This window comes from Limulus polyphemus, unplaced genomic scaffold (genome assembly GCF_000517525.1).
Source record: "Limulus polyphemus unplaced genomic scaffold, Limulus_polyphemus-2.1.2 Scaffold913, whole genome shotgun sequence".
NCBI lineage: Eukaryota > Metazoa > Arthropoda > Merostomata > Xiphosura > Limulidae > Limulus > Limulus polyphemus.
The window spans coordinates 300,062-324,922 of record NW_013666523.1 but is presented as its reverse complement, the minus strand read 5'-3'; the positions used below and the strand labels follow the sequence as shown (position 1 = coordinate 324,922).

Below are 24,861 nucleotides of genomic sequence, written 5' to 3'. Positions count from 1 at the left end.
GATAAATTATATTTGAATTCTGTGGTATTTATGATTTTTTAGTTATTCAAATGTATATAAAAAACATAAAAAAAATTATTTTGTTTCATATCTTCCACATTCAAAATTTTAAAAGTCTTAGTAACCTACCGCAAGCAGCAACCAAGTACAAAGGTCGTAATTAGAAGAGATAATTGTTTGCTTTACTTCTTCATTTACTGTTCTGTGTTTTAAGAAAAATAAGTTTAAGAACTTATTTCTAAATAATAATAATCAATACATATGTAATGTATAATAATTGAAATGTGACGATATCTTACAAAATACTAGTCTACTAAAACATAGCCAAGACAGTTCACTTTGTAAAGACTAAAGGTCAGTTTTAGTTTATTGGATATGGTAACATGAGTGCACTTGCGCCACATAATTGTAACTTCTGTATTGTTAACTAGGAATGGCTGAAAGGTCAATATAATAATAATAAATATATATATATATATACATGTATAATGTTATGAGATTTAAGCTATTTAATCTGAATATTTATGTTTTCGTGTTATAATTTGTAGTAATTCTAGAATGAAATAGGCATAATTTATATTTATTTCATTTGGTTACAAGATTGGTCAAATCGACCAAATCCGTACAGAAATTTGTTACTGAAAATAACAGATAAAATATACAGTTTTTTTTTCTTGAGAAATGTTTGATAACTATCTGGAAATCATAAAGATTTTGCATGTGAAATTTGAAAAATTTTCTAATGCACAAAAGTATTTTTAATCTTAAAATGAAAAATTACCTTGCATGTTGGATTGGCAACATGCGAAAGAAAAAAAAAAGCATGAGAAAACACTGCTTTACTTAAGATTTAATAAAAAAAATTATATTTTGCGTATGAAAGCATTGTAATGTTTACTGATAATCTGCCAAATTTCATTAATGTGTGCTTGCTAATTTAAAACTTATAGCATGAAAACTATAACAAGTACAAAATAATTGAGGTCAGTCCCAGGGACCGAACCTGTGCTAAAAGAGTTAATAGGAATGATCAATGATACTACAGTTGTTTTATCAACATTTCAGTCTTAAATATGCATTATTGGTTGAAGGTTGCCTGGCTAGTGATAACACCTTATCAACATTCTGATTTTAACTATGCAGAAACAGTATTAGGTTGCCCTTACATAGTGAAGTGAAACGGTTTGAACTATGAAGCTGTAAATTCACCAAATGTTTAATTACAGGCATGGATTGAAAAGTATTTAATCTACAACCACTTGGAAAAAATTAGGTTCCTTGTTTATTTTACACAATACTTAAAGACAGAAGAATGATTAATTTTTTTTTTCTTAATAAATGTAGTAATATCTTAATTTTTTCTACATTGCATTGATTTGCCCATGATATTTTCTTTGCTTTTTTGTATCACAAGGTTCTCATTGGATAGTACACAGTTTTGAAGATAAATAGCACTACATTTAAGTCAACTATCTGTATGGTGAATTCCATAAAACAGGACAGAATATTTCTGTATACAACACCACAAGAAACAGTATGTTTGATATAGAGTGAAATCAATGTAAATGCAGATGAAACAGCTCAATTTTATTGAAAACTATACAGTGATGAATATAAATAAAAGAGCAACAAGAAGATAATTTTTGTCTGTGTTGCTACGATGCATTATAAACTAATTTTCTCCATCCCTGATATTAGCACTTATGGATTTATATGTAAAAAGAACATTAACACAAACATTGCACTGACAATAAATTCAGGCTTCTTTATAATAGTAGAAGCTAAAGCTAATAGGTCTGTAACTTCCAGTGTTTCATCTAATCCTTTATTCTTTAAAATGTGAATCACTTTAGTGATCTTCCAACCACTAAAAATTCCCCACACTACTTTTTGCAGATGTCTGTCAAAATCCCCTAAAACCCTTACCAATAGTATTCTACATTTGAAGGTAAATTTAATTAGAACAAAGAGCTTTACTCTTTTTAAAATTTTAATGCTCTATGAAATATTTTACCTTTGAAAAATAGTGGAATTTAAAAAATTTTCTTCCCAATCTACCATCAAATTATCTTATATAATATATCTAACTATTTTTTCTCATATTATCTGGTGAGGAACATATTATCTCCCAAAACTCTCTCTTTATTTTTTTCTTAAGAACAAATTTCCCAAAAAGTTTTGCTAAAGCATTCTCTCATGATGGTGAGATTGCTTCTCTTTGTCAACTAAGTTATGTGTATTTACATAACTATTATCAAACATTTCTTGTCTTTTTCTTTCAGGTGCTTCAAAACAAACACCTCATGGTCACGTATCTCATTAAAATCATGTTTCTCACAAGCAGTAAACTAATTTCTTACAAGCAAATCAACTTGTATCTTTTGTTTATTTTCTTGATAGTTCATATTTCTTTTGGAAACTTCTAATGTCACACAATTTTTTGTCTTCATTTCACTAAGATTTTAATGACCTTAAGATTCAATAAGCTAGCTTTAGTTTTAACATCTTGTTAAATTGTTATGAACGAAAAAAAACTCTCTTAACTTTTCAGTAGAAATGTGTAATCTGTAAGCCTCACATATACTGAGAACCAAAACATTATCACCCAAAGTCACAATGTCTTTCTTAGTGTTTATTTAATTGAGTTTGATCAGTTCACAATGAAATCGCTAAGAACTTCCTTAAACACTTTACAACTTGATTAAGTGCTGCCCATTATGATCAAATGCATATATTTAGCCTTCAGACTTTACATAAATTTAACCAGATAACTTTTTTCTATATATATATCTCAGCTCATTCACCCATTTAATCCTTGCACTTTACTCAAAACTTTCAGCTTTAATCTTACCCAAAAATGAAGTGAAAGAGCACCATACCAACTTTTGTTTTGCATTTGCTTCAGAAGTTTGTTAAACATTGTTAAGAACCCTTCTAGTCTGTAATAAAACAATATCATTCATTCTGAGATGCACTGTAAAAAAAGTAATTCTGTTTAGAACCATCCACCAAATTACCTATCTTCTCCACAGCTTTCTCAACCTTAGCAACTGGTGAGACTAGTTAAGTCACTATAAGAATCTCACTTGTCTATCTTGAAATATCCAACTATTTGTTTTAGTGATATGAAAATATTTTTATGGTCAATGATTTTATCATTTGTTAATTCAGTTTATGAACATAAGTGAAAACAACAAATAACATCAATATTCTTAACAGCAGATATTTTTTCTGTAGCCAAACAGTCTAGCAGCAAGAGCACTTGTTGACAGTTTAACCCTCTGGATACGGGTGGGTTAAAATACTCGTCACAACTTTTCTACAGAGTTACGTTCAGAAATTAATTAATATACTTTATTATTAATGTATGTCAATAAGCTTGTCATCAAATTGTAATTTGTTAGTTTAAAAAGGAAATATTAAGATAATTTCTCATTTTTCACTTCTCTGTGTCACATGACTCATCTGTGATTTGAATACCATTTCAGTTTTTTTTTTCTACCTTTTTATGAGTTTTGGTGTTAAATTAATTACAAAATCATGACATAGATATTGACAAACCAGAATATTAAACATTAACATCCAATTTTCTTGCCTAACTGAGATATCGTTTAAGACATGTCTGTAATTCTATTTTGCATTGCTGTTCTGTTTATAACCAACAGAAAGAGTAGTTCTGAACTACATGAATCTGATGATTGTCTGCTTGGCACTCAAAGTCAGTAAGTAGCAAGGAAATATTGAAATGTGTTGACTAAAGTCGCTGCTCCGAAAAGTGATAGACTTTTTTAAACCCATTTATAGCTTAGGTAGAAAATGAGTTAAATTGTAGTAGTTTTTGGACATTCTGTTCTAGTGCCCAGTATTTTTTATGTTACAAAATGCATATTTGAAAACAACATTAATTATTTCCTAGACAACCAATGTAGCATGAAAAAAAAAGTAGTCTTATTGAAGTACGTTCTTGAGTACAGATTTGTTTAGGCAAGTTTTAAAGTTCTTGTTTTATATGTAAATTATTTAATTATTGTTATATTTTTTAAAAAAAGTTACTAAAATATAAATGCTATAAAGTTGTTATGTTGGATGATAAAATGTAAATAAAAAAAAAAACTTGCAAGACCAGCTCAAGCTAACTGTATCATGTGATTGTAACTTGATTGGTTGTTTACAGTGAGTTCTCTCAATGTGGTTAATTGCCTATAATGTCATTAGATAGAACCTAAAGGGCATTGTGAAGTAATAACATTAAAAACAAACAGATGTGAAATATGTAGAAAACTGAGACTATGCTAGAATAGAAATTATAACTGTCTGTTACAATCTCGTCTTTCTAGAAAAAATAAGGGTATTCATCATTTTACTTTGTATTTTTAAAGACTTTGTTTCACAGTTTCCAATACAGTTGGTGTTAGGGTAGAGAAAATAAGAAATAAATATAAAATTTTACCAATAAAAGTATTTTGATATTCATTTAGGAGGTTTTAGTAAAACTTAAAGTGTAAGGTGAAAAGTGTTTTTATTCTTATCATGAAAACCACCATTCATTCAGATGGACTCAGTAGTGGCTTTGTAAGTTCGCAGATTTATCATTTGTAAAACTGCTTTATTCAAAAATTTGACTTTTATGTGTACAACAGACTTAATTGGTTAATAAAAGTTTAACAAATTTTGTGAAGATGTATAGTTTCAAGGTTGGTCAAAATGAACAAGCCCATATACATAGAGTTAAGCAAAGCATTATTTATTCTCTTTTCTAAAACCTATTCATGATAATCTAATATTATATACATTTATTTTACATATAGGTATAAATCTTGTTAAATACAAGTTGTGTTTTTACACAGCATCTGAATAGTTTTTTTTATTTCATCTTAACCACATTTACATATATTAGAAATACATAAGACTAAGAAGAAAAAATTGCTTAACAATGGAACTGTTTTAAACTACTTTATTCCAAAACAAAACAAAGATGTTTTGCTTTTTTTTTACAAGCTTCACAAACAGATATGTTCAATAAAAGATATTGTAGGACTTGGAGTTGCATTGTTTTCTTTTTGCTTTTAACATGCTTTTTGATCTTAAAATTCTATGGTATTAGTTATTTCAGAAATTCTGTGTATTTTCTTTTTTCACATTAATCACCTGCACATTAAACAACAAGTCATTATGTTTCTCAAAAAAGAAGTCTTCAATAAAACAAACTATGATTACATTTGTAATGAGATATGAATTGTTTTTTATTTTGCATACAAAATCATTAATTTTAAATCTTAGAATATTTAGTTCTTGTCTCTACTTTTTAACATAATATTCTGGCTATAGTTTGCATAATCTTTTGTAGATTTTTGTGTATGTGATTACTATGATGGTACAAGAATTATAACTGTAATATTTTCTTTTCTTTTTTAGTTATTAATGTTTGGACCACAATAAATGACCAGTCACAAAAGAAGAATGCTGTCCAACCAAAGAAAGGCAGTGTATTGTCACTTCATGGACATGAACCTCCCAATCCAACTAGTTTAGCACAAAAATGTGCCAAAGCTCAAACTTCTCTGAATCAACAGACACTTGGAGTTTTACAACAGAATGATGGATCACAATCAGCTCTTCAGCCACTTTCTCATGAAAAGGCTGTTGGAATTGGAGGTTTATTTGGTTTAGCAAGATGTAGGATGGGTAGTTCCCAGATGGTACAACCAGCTTCTGCAACACCAGGATGTCATGTTGGAGATTTTGCTAGTCATAAATCCTACTCGAGGTCAGCAGAAAATGTAATTCCTTCCCCTGTTGTTCAGTGCTTACCTGGTCCAGAGACAAATCCACATCATCAGGTTGTTGGTACATCCTCTGTTTTTGCTCAGTCTCAGCATCAACTCCAGTCTCACGTTTATGTAAATCAGCTTGCTGGTAGAAATTTACTCACCAGAGATAAGCAAGTATTTGGTGAAAGAAATTATCAAGGTGTGAAAAAGTATAACATTTCAATAGTTTTTAAGACTTTAATTCACTTTTTGGCCAATGTCAGACATAATGTGTCAAAAAGTTTATATACGAAGCAGAGATTTAAAGAAATATTGAATTTAAATTACCTCCATCCAATTTTAGTTGAACAAATATGATGTTAAAAACTTGCACTTTACTTATCATAATCCACTTGTTATTGTTAGTTCTGACCTATTGCAAGTGTAAAAAATAACTCAAGTTGCTTTTAGGGAGGGATTTCTTTGCTGCTTTGAAAATTTGAGCAAGAATTAAAGTAGCATAAAAGTCAGTTGTAGGCTGCTAATACAGTTTTGAAAATAAAAATTATTAGTTCAGTTACTGAAAATTGTACATTTCCATATTTTGAGTCCTTTATAGTGATATTTAATTCAATAACTTTGTTCAAAAACAATAGCTTCATATTTTTATGACAGTAACAGTCTTGTAAACTATCAGGAGTTCACTGTTGCAGTGATATAAATGTGGTCATGTTCCAGGTATGAAGCCAGAAGATAGATTTCAACTTTCAGGTTTTGCTGATCAAGACGTTGCCCAAGATGCCTGGCATCAGCTTGATGAAAACTACCAAATTCAACTTTATCACCAGCAGATTAGGGAACATTATGCCCAGCAACAGCAGCAGCATTCGGAAGCTACCCACATAGAACGTAGCAATATTCACCCTTTACCAGCAGGATTTACTCATATTACAGGTAGTTGTGCTTGGTTTCTTCTTAGTGTAACCAGTGGACATTCTCCATATTTATCTTACTCATCCATTGTGGTAAAGTTAATATTTTTCCACATCTCCAAATCAGGATTCTTTTTTATACAATCAACTTTACAGTTTTATTGTAGGTCTTAAAGTATGTTTTCTCACCTTGTATAAGTTTTTCCTCCATTGATACAAACTATGAATTAAAGAATTGAATTGGTTTGACAAGTGGCTACAGCTGATGTGTTACTCTAATTTTATTTCTGAAGTGAGAACTTAATAATTTTCTGTATATACCCATTCATGCCATTGAAAACTGTGGTGTTAACATTGTTGTCCTATCTTGAAAAACAATCCTTCACAAGAGTAATATATGGTTATATATTAATTCTTTGCATTTGAAACATCTAAATTTAAGATACAGAGGAACAAAATTACTCACCAAAGGAGAATGAGTCAAGTACATTGCTATCTTTGTAATAAAAGCATTTTCCAAGTTCATATTTTTGTTGAATAACCCATGGTAGATTTTAATGAGGAGAATCCCCATACAAGTCTGAGCAGATCTTACATGGGTATTCCTCAAAGATGGAATTCTGAAATACAGGTCATAAAATTGACTTTTGACAGTCAGTTTTAAAAGTATCTACCATTAATTATATTGTGAGGCTTATCAAAGTCTGTTCCACCTGATCTCTTTGCTGCTATAATTTTTCATTTTTACATCCGTCATTTGTTTTACTTTTTTCTAAGTGATTATAGTTCCTCCCTAGAGCCCAACCCCCTGACTAGGTTAATCTGAGCAAATATTAGCATTCATTCTTTAGGTATATTGAAAACAATTGCATAAAGTTGTATTATGCAGCTCACTTTGTTTTTTTTTATTGAGGACAGGGGCATGAAGTTTGTTGTTCCATCTGTGAGTATGTGCATCCTTTCTTTCATCAGATGCCCCTGGTAGTTTTGTTTTCTACAGTAGGAATTGGTGTAGTTTGTTTAGGTATCTGCAGTCATGATTATTGTCTTTGTATTGATCTCAGATGAATTGTCACTCATGGCATCTGAGGTTTTTTTTCTGTCTTCTTACATGATGTAGTCATGCTGAGCTTGTGTCAGGAGTTTTGGACTGCACATCTTACCAAATGACAACTTGTCATGGGATCATGAAAGGAGTAGACTATTTTAATGTAACTATTGCCCTGAATTATAAACTGAGAGTTGAATTTATCTTTGTTCTTTCTAGTTCTCTTACTGTAGCTGTAATTAGTATTTGATTCTTCTTTTGGAAGGGATTTTAATAAGTGAAGATACTGTATTAAACTGTATCTTTTTTTAATCAAAATGAGCTTTGAAAAAGTTCTAACATTTTTTCAACTCTCTCTTCATTTTTTCTATATCTGTTGTTGTGTCAGATGGAGTTTTACTTTTTAGTGATTTTATATGCCAGGATGAGTCAAATGAATTGTGAGTAGATAGTATAGATGGCTTTGATTGAATAGTTAATGGTATATATCTTTGTCTTGAAGGAATGATATGATACAGATGTACCATGTAAAGGTGCCAAAACCACTTAAGTGTATGTGTGCATGTCACATATGGTTGTAGAACAATTTGATTATGATATTATTTAGAACTATTCATAAAAAAATGCAACACTGACAAAAGTAGAGGTGAGTATCTGTTTTAAAACTTTTTTTTATTATTATTACAAAAGTATTGTTTTTAATTGAATAAGGTACCATCATTCCATGAATAAAATCTGCCAGTTCTCAATTAAGATTTAGTTAAAAAATTAAGACACCATGGAGCAAATAAAACAGTCAATTTCTGATTTATGCTCAATTAGAAGTAAAGTCGTCATCTTTTGAATAAAAACACTGCAAGCTCCTTCTTTTTTAGAATATTTTTACATCAAACTGCTGTTATTATCATTTAAGAAAACTATTTGCATATTAAAGGCAAAATGATTATATCCTTGATTATAGTTTGATAAAAAGAAATTATTTAAAAGTACAGGGCTTGAAACTAATTTTCTTTGCCCACTAGTAAATGTTTGCACCTTACTTTAAAATTGGGTATACATCCTCTCATCTTTTTCATTTAATTATTCAGATAAGGCTTTTATCAGTCACTAAGATACATGTTTTGTTTTGCTCTCAATGTTTAAATATACAACTCAGTATACATCCTTCTGTTTTTTTATTTAATCCTTCATTTAATGCTGTTATCAGCCATCAAGACCTACATTCCTTTCTTGTCCATATTGTTTAAATATAGTGTACAGTCTCTCATCTTTTTTATTTAATTTTCAAGGTAAAGCTGTTACCAGTCACCAAGACCCACATCCTTTCCTATCTCCATTGTTTAAATCTACAAATCAGTATACATCCTCTCATCTTGTCTCAGATCCATTACACTTATCACAATCAGTGACATCTCCAGTTCCAACTTCTGCTAGTGGCTCTGGAAGAAATAACCAGCCCAATCCAGCCCTCTGTGGTGTTAAACCATTTTCTCACCCATCTCTAGCAGTAACTGCATCTTCTACTGTAGACAACAGTCATAAGCAACATTTCCAGCAGCAACAACAGCAGCCAGAGGAGCTACCGCTACCACCAGGTTGGTCAGTTGGCTATACCATGCGTGGACGAAAGTACTACATTGACCACAATACTAAAACTACTCACTGGAGCCACCCATTAGAGAAAGAAGGATTACCTACTGGCTGGGAAAGAATTGAATCTCCTGAATATGGAGTTTATTACTTTAAGTATGTACTGTTATCTCTCTGTACTTCTAATAATGAGTGCAAATATTTGTATCAGTACTCAGAAGGATAGTTTCTTATCTATTAGTGATATACTTTGCTTTTTCAATTGAGCAGAATAAAAACAAACTTTTAGCATTAATTAATTTAGATTTAAATGTATTGTGCACTACTTTAAATTCATGTATATATGTATTTTTTTGATAGCCATATCACAAAGCAAGCCCAGTATGAGCATCCCTGTGCTCCACAGTATGGTCATTTGACTCCAGTTATACATCAACCAGCTGTTCCTGATCATCCTCCTCCTCTACGTAATACTTACCACCAACATAATGTAATAGTACCAGCAAATCCATACCTTACTGAAGGTAACTATTTTGCTAATAACAAGTCTAGAGTACTAAAATTGATTCATACATTGTTTTAATGTTGTAATTTTTATATCTAAATCCAGCATAGGGTTTTAGTTTTTCCCCATAGATATCATCTTTTCTTTTTTTATTGTAGTGATAGGGATGTTATGATTAATATTTAAAATTTGCTTCCACAAATAACCTTGAAACAAAGAAAACTTATCCTGTAGGAATTGGGGTTTTTAATTTGTTTCTAATTGTTTAGAATATGCTATAGGTAAGTTTGTTTTTATGTCTTTAAATTGAGATTTTTAAATAAGGGTGAGTATATGTATATATATTGATTTTAAAGACTAGATTGTGAAAATTTGTTTTTCAGAGTACTGGCAGATTTTTATATACCTGAAAACACTTTTTTATTACCTGATGCTCTGCTTGTCAAGGATATTAATCTTTTCCTTACAGATTTCTAAGAACAGTTCTCTACTAATTAGATTGAAAACACACAATTGCATGTCACTTGTGAACACTTGGTTGCATAAATTTACATTGGTTAATGTTATTCAGGTTGAATTGGGTTTTTACTTTGTGATGTACATTAATTACTTCTAAATTTTCTATTGTGTACTTAGCATACAGGTAATTTAGCACAATTCTTACTAAAGTCTGCTGGTTATGACTACTACTGCTATTACTGAAAGAATTTTAAGATAATGACTTCAACTTGATATTTGCTAATCTTTTGTTATATCCTAACAGAAATACCACACTGGCTGTATATATATTCCCAAGCCCCATCAACTTCTGATCATAAGATTAAGGTAAAAATAGTATCCTTGTTATTACTGTTATTTTAAAAATACTTATCTATATTGTTTATTTTAATAACCGATTTTTAACTCTTTCTACATTCTGTTAAAACTTTCCTGTGAATTTTTATTTTATAAAGTGTAAATTTTATAATTGTTTTGATTGATAAAACAGTATATGCAGTTTTACTTTGTTTACGGTCACTACTGTACAATAAAAATAACTTTTTTTACCATATCAAACTTAGAAGCAAGCTGACTTTTTAAAACTTTTAATCAGAAAGTTTAAGTCAATAAATGTAATAAGTTTCATGCCCATTTTATATTCATTCATATATATATATTTTTTTCTATTTCTTTTTGATGATTTTCTTTGCCTATTCAAGTAGTTATTTAAGCCAAAAAGTCCTAATGCAAACAAGACCTAACACAATAGTCTTGTCAGCCAAATTAAACTTGATACAGCTGAGTGTATAATTATTTAACTTAGCCTACCTCTATCTTGTTCTATAAAATAATATTTTTGTATCATACTTCAGTGTTATAATTCAAATGATATGTAAAAGGATAAAATGTATCAGGACTGTAATTGTATGTTGTGGAAGTTGTTCACAAACACCTTTTCTTCTAACAACGTATCACCAAGCTAAGCCTTTCTCACTTTTGTTCTGATTTCCATGGGAATCTTTATTGCATGAGAAGACTTATTGGCTTTTATGGGTGAAAAGAATGGAAAATAGCTTTCATGATGTGTTGAAATGATTAGAGTATGACTTCTCGAAGTTAGGTATAGGCAGTTACATCGTATAATAGCAGTTGAGATTGAGAAACAGTAATTGATTAAAAATCAAACTATACTTGTATTAAAGTTACAAGGACAGGTTAGTGGTTTTCTTCAAAACTATTATGACTTTTTTTCTATCAGGCCATGAGTGCCATATTATGCCGAGAGGAAATTTACAAACACTAATGATTTGGTTTACTTCAATAGTGCAGTTTTGCCCTTGAGGCAGACTGCACCCACCTGGACAAGAAAGTTAATATTAATTAAATTTATATGTTTGGTTTTGGGAGTTTTAGCAGAGAATAAAGTATGCAGAAGTCTGGTGTTAAGTATGTTTTGTTTATTTTCAAAGATATTTTGTCACCCTAGTATGGTTGGCAATGTAATTTTTAGTTGCAGATGTAAATTCTTTAGATTTCTTTTTAAGGCTACAACTCTGCATCATTATATGAATATCAACTTTTAACTAAAGCTGTTTTGCAAATAGTATTTAATATTAACATACCATGTACATGTTTTGATACAGCTTTAAATGCTTTAAAGCAAGGTAATTTTGTATGCACAAACACACAATTCAAATGGCCTGAGAGCCTTAAGAAGTTTCTAAAAATCATGATTGAATTTTCACTGTCATTTCAAAATGGCTTTTTAGACAGCCATAATAGTTGGTGTACATTTTCTTTTTGAATCATTCTATGATTGTAATACAATTAGAGCTGGGCAATTATTGGAATTTGCTAACCATTTAATCATTAGGCTTATTAATTGGTTAAATTCAATTAACCATTTATTCCCAAAAAATGGGTAAAGAATAAAAACATTATTCTCATAAGATGGCTAAAAAGAAAATTATTACACTAAATATTGGGTTTTGATACCTGTGGTTGGCATAGGACATATAGCCCATTGTGTAACTTATTTGCTTAACAAAAGACAAACATAATATTTCAGTTAGTGGATTATTTCCTTGAGTATGACACTAATAGATTAATTCTTTGTATGTGGGCTGAGTTAATAGATTAATTCTTTGTATGCGGGCTGGGTCATTTGGACAAATATGTAACCATAAAACTATACATACTATAACTAAATGTACATGATTCTTTACAAAATTTAGCAAGCTTTGTAGCAAACATTACACGTGTGTTGTGCACAAAAATCTGATTTTTTAATAAAGCATTTTTTGCTGAAAACTTATTTGTGACGTTATGAAACCTTTAATGAGTCAATCTGAGTAAAGTTAAATTTCTTGCTAAGAATAACGTTCATCTTAAAGTTTTCATTTTTGTAACTTCTAGAACCTAAATGAATAATGTTTTTTGGAAAAACTTTATCTAATACTAACTATAGCAAAATTATCTGTAAAAAAATTGAAAAAAAAAGAAGCAAAAATACCTTTTTTTTTCTCTAGAATAATTGCAGATTGTAACAGACAATTAGAATTATTCATCTTCTTACCTATTAACAACTGCTTTCATTTAATTTTAGTGTTTTCTCTCTAAACTGTGTGTAATAACAGTGACAAGCAATATATCATCCAGCAGGAGTGTGTAGAGTTTACTGTGAAAAAGTTCCAGGTTATATCATGGGATGTATAACTATGTATGTTCCTTGAGGAGTGATAACAAAAATATTTTTATTCAATATTTTTTTCATAAGGGACTAGATATAGAATGTAGACATTAAAAATATAATAGGCCTAATAATAATGTCTTATAACAAGTATAATTAGTTATAATGAGAAAATATAGGTACTTTTTGAAATCCCAGACGATTTATTTATCAAGCCGGTGATTTTTAATAAGGAAATAGCTGTTTGTGCTATTTGATAATGTATTTTATTTGTATTTTCTGTGATTACTGTGGTATTATTATTTGTTCTTTAACAAATTTATAAAAAACTTTTTTTGATCACTCTGATTGATGCATATATATTTATAATGTTGCTGTGAAAGCAAAAACTGTAAACTTAGTTAGTTAATTGGACACTAACAATGTTTTTGCAATTTTTATTTAAAAAAAGTAATTAATTAATTATCTGCTTTACGTGTGTGGGGTACAATAAATCTATTTTGTTTCAGTAATCAGTTATTGTTTTTCACATGTCATATATAAATGCTGTTTTTTTTAGTGGGAAATGTTTCCCCTCCAAGAACTGGATTGTTTTGAAGGTATGCTTAAACGGTTACACAAGAAAGAAGTTGAAGAGATTGTCATGAAGTATGAAGCTTACCGCATAGCCTTGATGAGAGAAAAAGAGCGTAAAAGGTTAGAGATGGCACAAGAACAAACAGTTCCTACTGCATCTGAAATTTAATAGAAACATGCTTTCATGAATTTCAGTTTATTAGTTTTTACCTTTTATGTGTAAAACTTGATAAGATGATTTCTTTTTGTAACTGCTGAATTTAGACCTCTTAACCCTTCTCTTCTCATGTCAATAAAGTATAATATTTTCTTGCAGATTTAGACGATTGCAAAATTAGTAGCAAAATCTTCTATCCTAGTTATTATTCATAAATATGTGTATATAAAGTACTCTGTATGTAATTTTCCTAGGCAACCATGATACTATATATATACCTTTTTGTTTTATATCTTTCCATTGGGTACTGCCATCTGTTGAGGAAAACAAGAAAGAAAGCCTGATTTGTAAATAACATAAATGTAGATGCAAATTTAGGCCCATGAAAGCTTTATCATAGAGCCTAAAGGTACAAGTATAAGGGTAAGATGACCATACATCTAGTGCCTTAATGCTTAAAGTAATTATCAGACATTTAAGTAGGGTGTTATATATGTAAAACTTTGTATATAATTTGTTTAAGAAAATTCTACTAAGCAGAAGCTTATACCAGTAACTGTGTTTTGAGAATTTTGAAACTTGTATCTTGTTATTTTTTACAAGAGTAGTGTTATGTTTTCATTTTCCAAGGATCATCCAACAAGAATTTGTGAAAGGAATAAAATTATCTTATTGGGCATAGAAAACGTTTCTGATTCAGTAACAAGTAAAAAAAAAAGAAATTTTATAATTAGCGAACATTCGTTTTATTTATAAGATGATTATTTGTTTGTGCTAAACTTTGGGTCACAAAACGCTCAGTGGACAAACACATCATTGAAAGTTATAGGAAATATGCCTTGTTCTTCTTTATGGATAAACTACTTATTATTTTATGTGGAGCTTTAGTTGAAATGTCCGAAACTAACCATTAAAATTGTGCATGAGTGGGGGTAAAAATTCACAGGCCATGAACCTTTTGCAAAGTGTCATTCAATGTGATATTATGTATCTGATGTCAGAGTTATCAACTATGAATTTTGCTCTTTATTGCTGATTTAGTCCCCAGTAGAGGAAAGTAAATAACAGGTACACTATATGGGAATACTGAAAAAAAATGTAGATATGCATTTCAGAGATTCTAAAGGCTATGCTAATACAGTTATGCAAACTGTATGATGAACAAAATTATCCTTATTCTTCACACGAACATAATCTTGTTCCAACTTTTCAGAGTCCGAGTCTAACATCGTTAGTTCTTGAGCATAACTACCTTTGTAACTCCTTTGAGTTGTTGTGTACATCAGACTTGTACAATTTACTTAAAGCTTGCTACATTCCGTGTAGATACACATAGTAAATTTGGAATTATACGCAATATTCCTTCTCCATTACAGGGTTGATCCAATGGACTGACCCCATGCATATTCAGTTAATAATCAGTTCTTATTACCAAAGGCCATTTTTAATGCTCCATTCAGCCTTCCAATCTCCAGGACCTTACAGCTCCTAAATTGCACAGAAACTTGGAAAATTTGGGCATTTTGTATAGTTTGTATATTTTATTGGCATATTAGCTTAATGTAGCAGTTCAATTTTCAGTGAAATATTTAGTTTATGAATTTGTCACTTATATAATTTCAACATATCATTTTGTCTTTAGCTGTTACATGATAATGTTCTCTAGGTATTACTGAATATTCAGTAAAAACTAATGGAAAGTGAAAACATAATTCAAATATCGTTCAAGGCAAAAATACTGTGTATGTGTTTATAGATGCCTTAATTACATAAATAAGCTTTTTCATTATTAAATTATGTATTTTTATAAAATTATTGGAACAAAAACAGCTTTTCTGACAAATTTCCTATTTGTGTATTCAAATTAAATTTCTCTGTTCATATGGTGGTCAAAATAAAAGGAATACTGAACACGATTTGTAATATAGTTTTATGAGTGTTTCTTGTATATTGTTATGTAGCTTTTCAATAATTATGCTTGAAGTTGGAACTGACAAGTAAGACTATGTTAGAATAAATTTTGATGATAAAAACATCTGTCATGCAGAAGACACAGTAGGAGTTGAGTGAACAAGTTGACATATAGACTCTCCTGCTAAAAGTATCCTGATAACTGTTCATAGAGAATGTCTGTAGTGATCATTATTTCTAATATAGTAAAACACTGTACTTTTATTGAACATCTTCTTATATGATAAGTTACATCTTTTCACATAATAGCTTTTATTAATTTGTGCTGCACTCTATATGTGCAATTTTTGCTTGCCACTAGCCTTGAAGGCCCCACCTAACTTCATGTGGTTACACGTGGTATAGCTGCATGAAGTATGTAATTGAGCTTGTGACAACACTCCACCAATAGAAGTGCAACACACCATCCATGTGCAGCTGACACCCTTTATACTGTAGAGCACAATCATAACTTCTCCATTTAGCACTAATGTGTAACAACATGTCTTTTATATTTCACTTTTCAGAGATAGGCATTTTTTAAGTGGAAGTATTTATTGTTGGAGTTTTGCTTTCCAACATTTTCTGTACATGCAGATTTAATCCCTGTCACACCAAACATGCTCGCCCTTTCAGCCATGGATGCGTTTTAATGTGACGGTGAATCCCACTATTTGTTGGTAAAAGTGTAGCCCAAGAGTTGGCAGTGGGTGGTGATGACTAGCTGCCTTCTCTCTAGTCTTACACTGCTAAATTAGGGACAGCTAGCACAGATAGCCCTCATGTAGCTTTGCCCGAAATCCATAACAAGCCAAACCAAACATGTAGATTTTGTGACCTTTTATTACCACATTAGAATAAGTAACTTCTTCTTTGTCTTGTGTGAGACAACAAGATGTTGTTCACACTAGTATCATACCTACGTTAGTGTTGGGAAAAGTGACAGTTTTTGTGCAGCGGGTGGTAGAGTAGTTCATGCAGCTAGTGCCTTCTTTTGTACCTGATATGCCTCCACTTATATCTCTCATTCCTGAAAGCAGGAATTTTGCCAGGTTTTTTCCCATTACTTACCTTTTTCTTATCTTATACCTGTGCTGTCTTGAATCTACCTAAGCCCTTTTTATAATTTCGAGACTAGGTTTCTCATGTATATTTCATTCCTTTTCTTTGTAATTCATTCCTTGCTTCTTCTTTTTATCCAAATATGCTAGTCCATATTCAGTTCCTTTTACCACTACTTTGGTGAAGTATGCCTCGTCCTCTGTTTCTTGTTACCTCGTATGGCTAAGCCTAACTTCATTCTGTATTGCCTCTCCTTGAATCTTAAACTCTGGAGTCTTTTCTTCAAACTTGGAGATTGGATCTTCTGTTTTTCAATCATCTTTTCTTAGGCTTAAGTTTCTCGCCTTCATCTTATACCCTCTACCCCTTTCCACTATTTTTCATCTATTCACCTTCTCTCAGTGGTAATCCACCATTCCCCTGAGGGGTTTTTGGCAGATGCTCGTTCACTTATTTTCTCTACAGTGGTTTGTTTATCTTCCTTAGCCTTATCCCTTCATATCTGTTTGATCTGTTGCTAGAGTTTGTTCGGGTATGATGCCCTTGTAACTCTAGTCCATTTGTCTTCCTTTTCTCTCATATGCACTTTTTTTTTGAGGGACATGGAGAAATTAGTTTCTCATGCCCTATCCTCTTCTTCTTTCACTGTATGGGAGGTTCTCTCTCTGTTGGGGACTTGGGCTTCCCTGGAATTTCATCTCCCCTTGAGTCATGCTCATTTGCAAGGTCTATAATGGACTCTGCATGATCAATAGTTCCTCACTTGCATTCCCTTGTCCTCCACCATTTTCCTTCCTCCTTCTTTACTCAAAGCTTTCACCTGATGACTTGATACACCCAATACCAAAGAAGGTGTTCCTCTTCCTTCCTCACATCTGGGTCTCCATCTATTTCCAGATGCCTCCTTGACAAGTTGGGGGGCATGTCTCAATTATCAAGTGATTTTGGGTCAGTCATACCATGATGATTCATACCTTCCTGTCATTCTCTTAGAAGTTTTGGTGGTACGTCGAACTTTGAACCATTTTCTTATGATGGCTTTTGGACGTCTGGTGATGATCCATACAGCCAAATCTGCTGTTGTCTCCTATATATATTGCTAGGGGAGTATCCAGTCTCACTTTTTCTGTTTCCCTGCTCTCAACCTCTTCTTCTGGACCCATTCTTTGCATATATGTCTAATAACTTGTAATATTCCAAGTGCCCTAATTCTTGTCACTGATTGTCTTTACAGGCCCAACAAAAGACTACTTATGGAGTGGTCTCTCGATTTTCTGGTGATCCAGTGGAACTCCCCTTCTTTTTGCCACTTGTCTCAACACCATACTTTCACTTTTCTGGCCCCTGGTTTCTCATCCCTCAGCTCTCACTGTGGATGCATTCAGTCAGGACTGGTCCAACTTTTTTCTCTATGCCTATCCTCCTATTCATCTTCTCCCTCATGTGCTTTTCCTCATTCATGTAGTGAATTCTGTGTTGAGTTTCCTGCTTGCTCTGCACTGGCCAGCTCAGCTGTGGTTTCCTCTATTTAACCTTTTCTGGTCCTTTCCTCTTCTTCCTTTACCTCTGTCATGCTCCCTACTCCTTCAACCTCACTCCACTCTCTCCCATCTGGCAGTGATGTTACTTCGGCTTCACACATGGGTTTGGTCTGGTTCCTTGTGAGATGTTCCAGATTCTCTTCATGTGTAGTCTTCCTTCTTTCTCTTTCCATTTGTTCTTCCTCCCTCTGTTTCATGCTTTCTCCATTTCTTGTCCTTCTATCCCCATCTTTCTGAATTTTTACATGGCTGTTTGCCCAAGGCTTATCGCTTTCGACCATTGCTGGCTACAGGGCAACTATACCTACCGTTTTCGAGTTTTCCCATTATCATGATGTATTTCTTCTCCTTCCCTTTCGTTCTTTTTGCCATCTTCGTCCTTGTCTGACAGCCCTTCTTGATTAGGGCCAGAATACTGTTTTCCATGCTCTTACCCTCTTTCCTTTTGCACCTTTAATCTCTTGATCCCTGTAGCATCTTTTGCTTAAGTCCTATTTTTTCCTTTTTGCCTATGGCTGTAGATCTGATATGTATGCCATTGATGCTTACCATCGTTTTTTCCATCATTCTCTTATTCTTTGTTATCCTACTCATGCTTTACTCCCTAAAATGTTTGTGGCTCATGAAGGAGAATATGCATTCACCTCTATTTTCCTTCCTTCCATTTCTCACTTATAGTCTCGTTGTGACCGGAATTGTTTTTTCTGTCCCATTTGTGCAATTCATTGTTACTTGGCCCATGTTGCTCCATCTATTTATTTAATAGAATTCCTTATCTCCCCGAGATATTTCTCCCATTACCCTCATGGTATGATGAAATCAGCTCATCCATTCAACCTATGCTTTATTAGATGTAGATTCACATTGACTCTTTTTAGGTTTCATCTCACTAGATCCCTCACCTTGCTCTCTCTGGTTGCTCACTTCCATCATTTGTTGCTGGAGGTCATGCAGGCTGGCATGTGAACTGCCCTCCATACTAACATCACACATTCTCTTTATCATTCTTTGGGATATTGACTTCATCTCGTTGTCATTCTACATGATTTGCTGACTCTGAGTGGGTAAGTTCTTTTTCTTATATATTCCTTTTACAGTGACCTATTTCTACATCTCTGGATCCCACTCAGTGGTGAGTGGTGCCTGTCTGGGTATACTTAACTTTGAATCTGCACCATGCAACCTTTAGGGTCTGTAATGCTTACTGATTAGATGAGGTGTTCCACAAGACTACTCAAGGGTTTCTTACATTATATTGCTTCATAAATAAGGTCCATTCCAGACCATACCAACTCATGTACTATCATGAGTAAAGCAGTGTGAGGATTGGTGCCCTTCCCTCCATCCTATTTGAATAAATCAGGAGCTTACTGCTTTTCAAAGTCTTAAGGTGTTGCCTTCCTCTAAACTCCCCACTGCATTCCCTCCATCTTCTAGTGGAGTATGGAAGTCTTTGCCATTTGTGTGTTCCTAGCTGCTGGAGTGATAGACCATGGAGACTTCCTCCTGAGTGTGACCACTTCCACTCAGCAGAGAGTAAGATGGTGGTGTTCTGTTGGTGTAGAGAGCGTGTACTCTCCTCCTGTTGTGGGCCGGAAGTCACATACTTGATGCCACCCAGTTTTGGACTGGAAGAATCTGCCATATGCAATTCACCCATCCTACTACTACCTGGATGTCAGTTCCCAAGCAGTCTGGTGTTGGATTGGTGCAGGACCAGCTAAAATAAGTCCTCACACATGTTGTTGGGAGGGGCCCTCCTCATGCTGTGCACCAGATGAAAAATTCTCAATGCTGCCTTGTTTTGGACTGAAGTTGACCCACCACATTTGCATTCCTCCTTTCTACTGTTGCTTGGATGTTGGGTTCCCGAGTGGCCTGGTGTTGTTTGTGTACTGGGTTTGCACACTTGCCCTGTCTAGGTTATTGGAACAGAAGTTGCTTTTTCCCTTCTGCTTCCTGGACTAGAGGGGAAGACATTTGAGGACCCTTCTCCTACTACGGACTGGAAAACACACACCTGATGCCTCCTGGTTTTGGACTGGAGTTGATCCACCAGATATGGTCTGATGTACCGTAGACACTCTTCACCATCTGACACGTCCTTTTCCACTTGGCTTAGCAACATGTATCTTCATTCAGGGTGCGAAGAGTATATCCTGGTACAGGTGAAGTGCAGTCTCCCATGGGTGTGACCCTTTATTTTCATGGTTTGGGGTATCATGCTCCATGGGTTCTCTGAGCACCGTTTCTAACTATTATGTGAGTGGAAGTATCGTTTTGGAGGTTAACATTTTCCAACATTGAAAATGTATTTCTGACACACATTTTCTTGCTTAATCTTGAAGTGATGATTGTGCTCTACACTACAGAGGGAGTCAGCAGCGACAAGAGGGTGTGTCGCACTAATATTGGTGGAGGGTTGTCACATGCTTGTTTGCATACTACAATGCAGTTATACCACGTGTAATCACATGAAGTTAGGTGTGAGTCTCAAAGCTCATGGCAAGTGAAAATTATGCATATAGAGGGTAGCATAAATCAAGGAAAGCCATTATGTGAATGGGGGTATTTATTGCAAATAAATTTTCAGTGTTGAAAAGTGTTAACTTTTGTTATTCTGTGAGTCATGCTTTCAACTTGATTAGAAAAAAGCATCTGGATCAATTTGTCTCCATGACACTTTCAAAAGTTGGACTAGTCATTGATAACCAGAATGCTGTGGTCTATAATCCTTTGAGTCACCCCACCAGATGGCCCCAGTAATGTTTCCTAGAGTAGTATTTCATCTCTCATCAGCCATTCCATAATTGATTTTGTTTTTTGATACAGACATTAGATTTTTCTTAGCAGTATTATCTTTTTGACTTAAAAATATCCAGTGACATCATGCTATCTCCTGGAATATGTGCACGTAATATTTTTTAATGTTGATGAATATTTAGACATGCATACATTTCAAAGATAGATTCTTTGTCAAGTGAACAGAAACAGCCCATATCATAACATTTGAAGGACAATTTATAACAGTTTTACTGTTCACCTGCTTACAGACTTGTATTTGATCATGATTTCAAAATTGGATCAAGTGATTTATCTTTCCACCAATTTTACAACTGTATGTTAAGATCCCAGTTGTGATGGGCCTTACACCAAGGGAAATGAATTTGAACTACATTTGGCATATTCTAGCCATTCTTAAGTACATACATTAATGGAGAGAATGCTGCATAGTCCTCAAAGGTGGTACCCATTTACATGTAGCTACACTGAATGCAGTAAAGTCACAAGAAATGTAACAAAGGTGTTTTTTAGTATCACTTTCTCATTTTTAACCAGTGAAATTTTCTTATACTTCAATACTTTTGGTTTTCCCCATACCAGTGGATAGTCTGATGGATAGTAAATAATGTACAATTAAGCATTGAGATTATCTCATAATTTTCCACACTTCTAGTGTAATCTTTATTCTTAACAGAGCTGGCCCTTGGGGTGGGTGACATGTGCACCTGCACAGGGCAGCCATTCCAAGGGGCACCAAAATTGACATTGCAGTTAGCAGTTCCCCCACAATTTTACAGGAGCAGGGGTGCTGAATACAAAGTTTGCACAGGCCACAATCTTGCCTAGGGATGGCTCTGTCTATTAAACTTACAATTTGGCATCATGGACACAATTTGATGCTATATATACCTACCATTTGGTGTTTCTGAATATATATTTACTAAATTTCCTATAGGTCAAGCTGGGTAGGCCATGTCATACTGTCAGTGGAGTATACAGATACATTTGGCTGGAATGTGTATATCAAGTGTGACAGAAAAGAGTATTCAAACTTTATAATAACAGAAGTGTGTGAGTTAAAATGATTCTGTAAGGATAGAATATTTGATGTACTGATAATGAAGAATAATTGGCATGGGTCTATTGGGAAAGCAAAGGCAGCTTTAATTTTCCTCTCCATGAAAGTTTTGGTTATCTTAACTACAGCCAGGACCTAGAGATCGGGTGCAAGTCATCATACACACCTGACCTCTTAGAAAAATTCCAAATATTCCATGATTTATTCTTATTCATAGGTAGTTCAAAACTGCTATATGCACTTGAGATTTGCAGTGCACCTTTTTTGGAAGAGCTATTTGTCAAAAATTGCTAGTACAGCCAATTTGCACATTTTCTCATAAGGTTTTATTTTGTCATTACCATTCATACATGTATATTATTTTAGGTCAAAAATATGAATTAGAGATACTAGCAGATTCTTTCCAGTGAATCTTTATTTTATTGTTTATTTCATATTGTAATACAACTGTATGTTAGAACTAACATGCCGAAGGTAGTTAAAGTTACAAATTCCCTTTTGAACTACAGGGAAATATGTAGTTTACTTATGTAATTTTACAGTGCTGTATTTGTATATTTTGTTTAAAAATGCTCATAAAGAAATAATCAAAACTTGTAATAAAATGTTTCAGTTTGTATTGTTCAGTTAATGAGAATAATATCCAGCATAGGATTTGTGCTAATATAAAGGGACTTTCCTATTCATAACCACTGCATTTATGAAGCAAAGCTCTAGCCATCAGCAGTGTTGCACTCTTTAGCACTCTCAACCTCATCACTGTCCAGATCTGGATTATGATTTAAAGAACATATATCTAAATGGTACATTTGCTATTGCTATAGTGGCCCCTTTGTTTTTAATCACAGGCATTAATACAGAACATGTTTGCTGTTGCTACAGTCACCTTTGACTCTACATTTTGTGAAGATTTATAATCCATCTGGTGCAGATGGTTTTGATTTCTGAGTGGGCACTGTCATTTGACTGTCTACATCTACATGCCATTCTTTCTCAACTGGTTAAAGCAGCCTTGGCTTCATTGTGGAACCCTGTGTGTGATCAGTAATTCACTCTTTGAAGGTGAAATTGGAAATCATCCATTGTTGGTGGTAACATGCCACTAGCCAAACATTTCTTGGAAAAACATTCATACCTCAGCTCATAAAGTGGTACACACTGCTTTTTCTTTACGTAAACATAAGATGCAAGTTTGTGAGCAGATTGTGTCATATGGGTTGTTCTAACTCTTTTTACCCTTGCTAAATGTCAGGGTTATCTGAGAGAATATTGATCCATTTCTTTTTTTTTCTTTTTCCACTAAATGAACTGGTTGAATTACATCCAACAAGAGCGTGAATTCTTGGAAATATCCTGATATGTCAAGTCCTAAATCACTGGCTATTATATGCACAGTAATGTACTGTTTTCCAAACTCCAGTCTTGAAATCAGTTCACAGATCTCTGGTCAGTAGTTAAATTCACATCCATAATGGGAATCTATGCACAACATTTGGTCTAAAGTCCCACAAACTGAACATGGAGACTATTTAGAACTTATGAACATTTGAAAAGTTGAAATTTTATTTATGTGATCAATAATATAAAAATGAAGTTACCATCTGATTTCAAATGTAAGTGTACACAGAACTTATGGTGCCTTTATAAACAATGGACTCGGAATAAAAAAAAAGGTTACACCACAAATTTCAAGTGCATACAGCAATGCAATGGTTTTAAACTTCACATGGTGAGGGTAAGCCATGGTATCATTATAATTTTTCTAGCACTTAAGGTTTGTTAACTCACAGATTATGATTTTGTTTTATTTCCAGGCCCTAGCTATTACTATTGCAGACACAAATAACCCACAGCTTTTTGAGAATCTTAAATCAAAACCAAAACTGATTATGGTACTTTTTTGTAAAAAGTACAAAAAGCAGAACATATTGAATAATTGCAAGAAAATGTACAGAAAAACTGGTTTAAACTAGTACTACTGATACTTTATTTTTAGTTAAAATTACTTGTACTTTTTAGTTGTTTGTCATGGAAACATTTCCATATAGAATCTTCACTTGAAACTAGTTGTTTATGTGACCTAACATATTATTTACCAGTGAAAAGAAAATTTTTATTGTGTGTGCGTGTACAGTGAATTTCAGAAGATTTGATTGATTATTTCTAGCATTGATTTGATAAAGGAAAAATAAAGAAAAATGTATTTAATGTAACATTACAAAAATGTTTCATCCCTTAAATATCATTCATACTTTTTAAAAGTATAAATTTGAAGAAAATATTTTTTGCGTGTGAATAGTTTCTTTTGAGTATTTTACAAAATCATTGGAGAAGTCATAAAAATGAATATTAGAATTCCAATATTGTACATTACCTCCGCTCACATAAATAGCTATTCTCCTTCAGTGATGCTCTCTGTATGCAAAAATATTTGTTTGCATGCCACAAGCCTTGAGCTCCCACATATCTACCAATCAAATGGTTCAACTGTGTCTTGTATGTAATCTTCATGCAACAACCCTCCACCAATAGGAGTATGACACACTCTCCTGACACATGTGACTCCCTCTGTTCTGTTCTACCAAACTATCATTTATACTCTTGTTCCCTCCACTTGTGTTGTGGGTCACGGTGGTAGAACTTGCAGACTAATATGGTTCTTTCTCTTATGCTAACACTAGATGATTTTCAAATACCATGGATGTTATTTTGCTAGGGG

At 33.0% G+C, this 24,861-nt stretch overlaps 1 protein-coding gene across 1 annotated transcript in view; it reads left to right on the top strand.

The window, feature by feature from the left end:
• Positions 1–23,253, top strand: part of LOC106461202 (scaffold protein salvador-like) — a 35,191-nt gene extending 11,938 nt beyond the window's left edge. The window contains exons 4-9 of the mRNA XM_013920999.2: positions 5,416–5,970; positions 6,489–6,704; positions 9,020–9,476; positions 9,681–9,844; positions 10,589–10,650; positions 13,554–23,253. Of these exons, the coding sequence (XP_013776453.1) occupies positions 5,416–5,970; positions 6,489–6,704; positions 9,020–9,476; positions 9,681–9,844; positions 10,589–10,650; positions 13,554–13,739 (1,640 nt within the window). The 3' untranslated portion in view covers positions 13,740–23,253. The remainder of the gene's footprint in view (positions 1–5,415; positions 5,971–6,488; positions 6,705–9,019; positions 9,477–9,680; positions 9,845–10,588; positions 10,651–13,553) is intronic.
• The last annotated feature ends 1,608 nt before the right edge of the window (positions 23,254–24,861 follow it).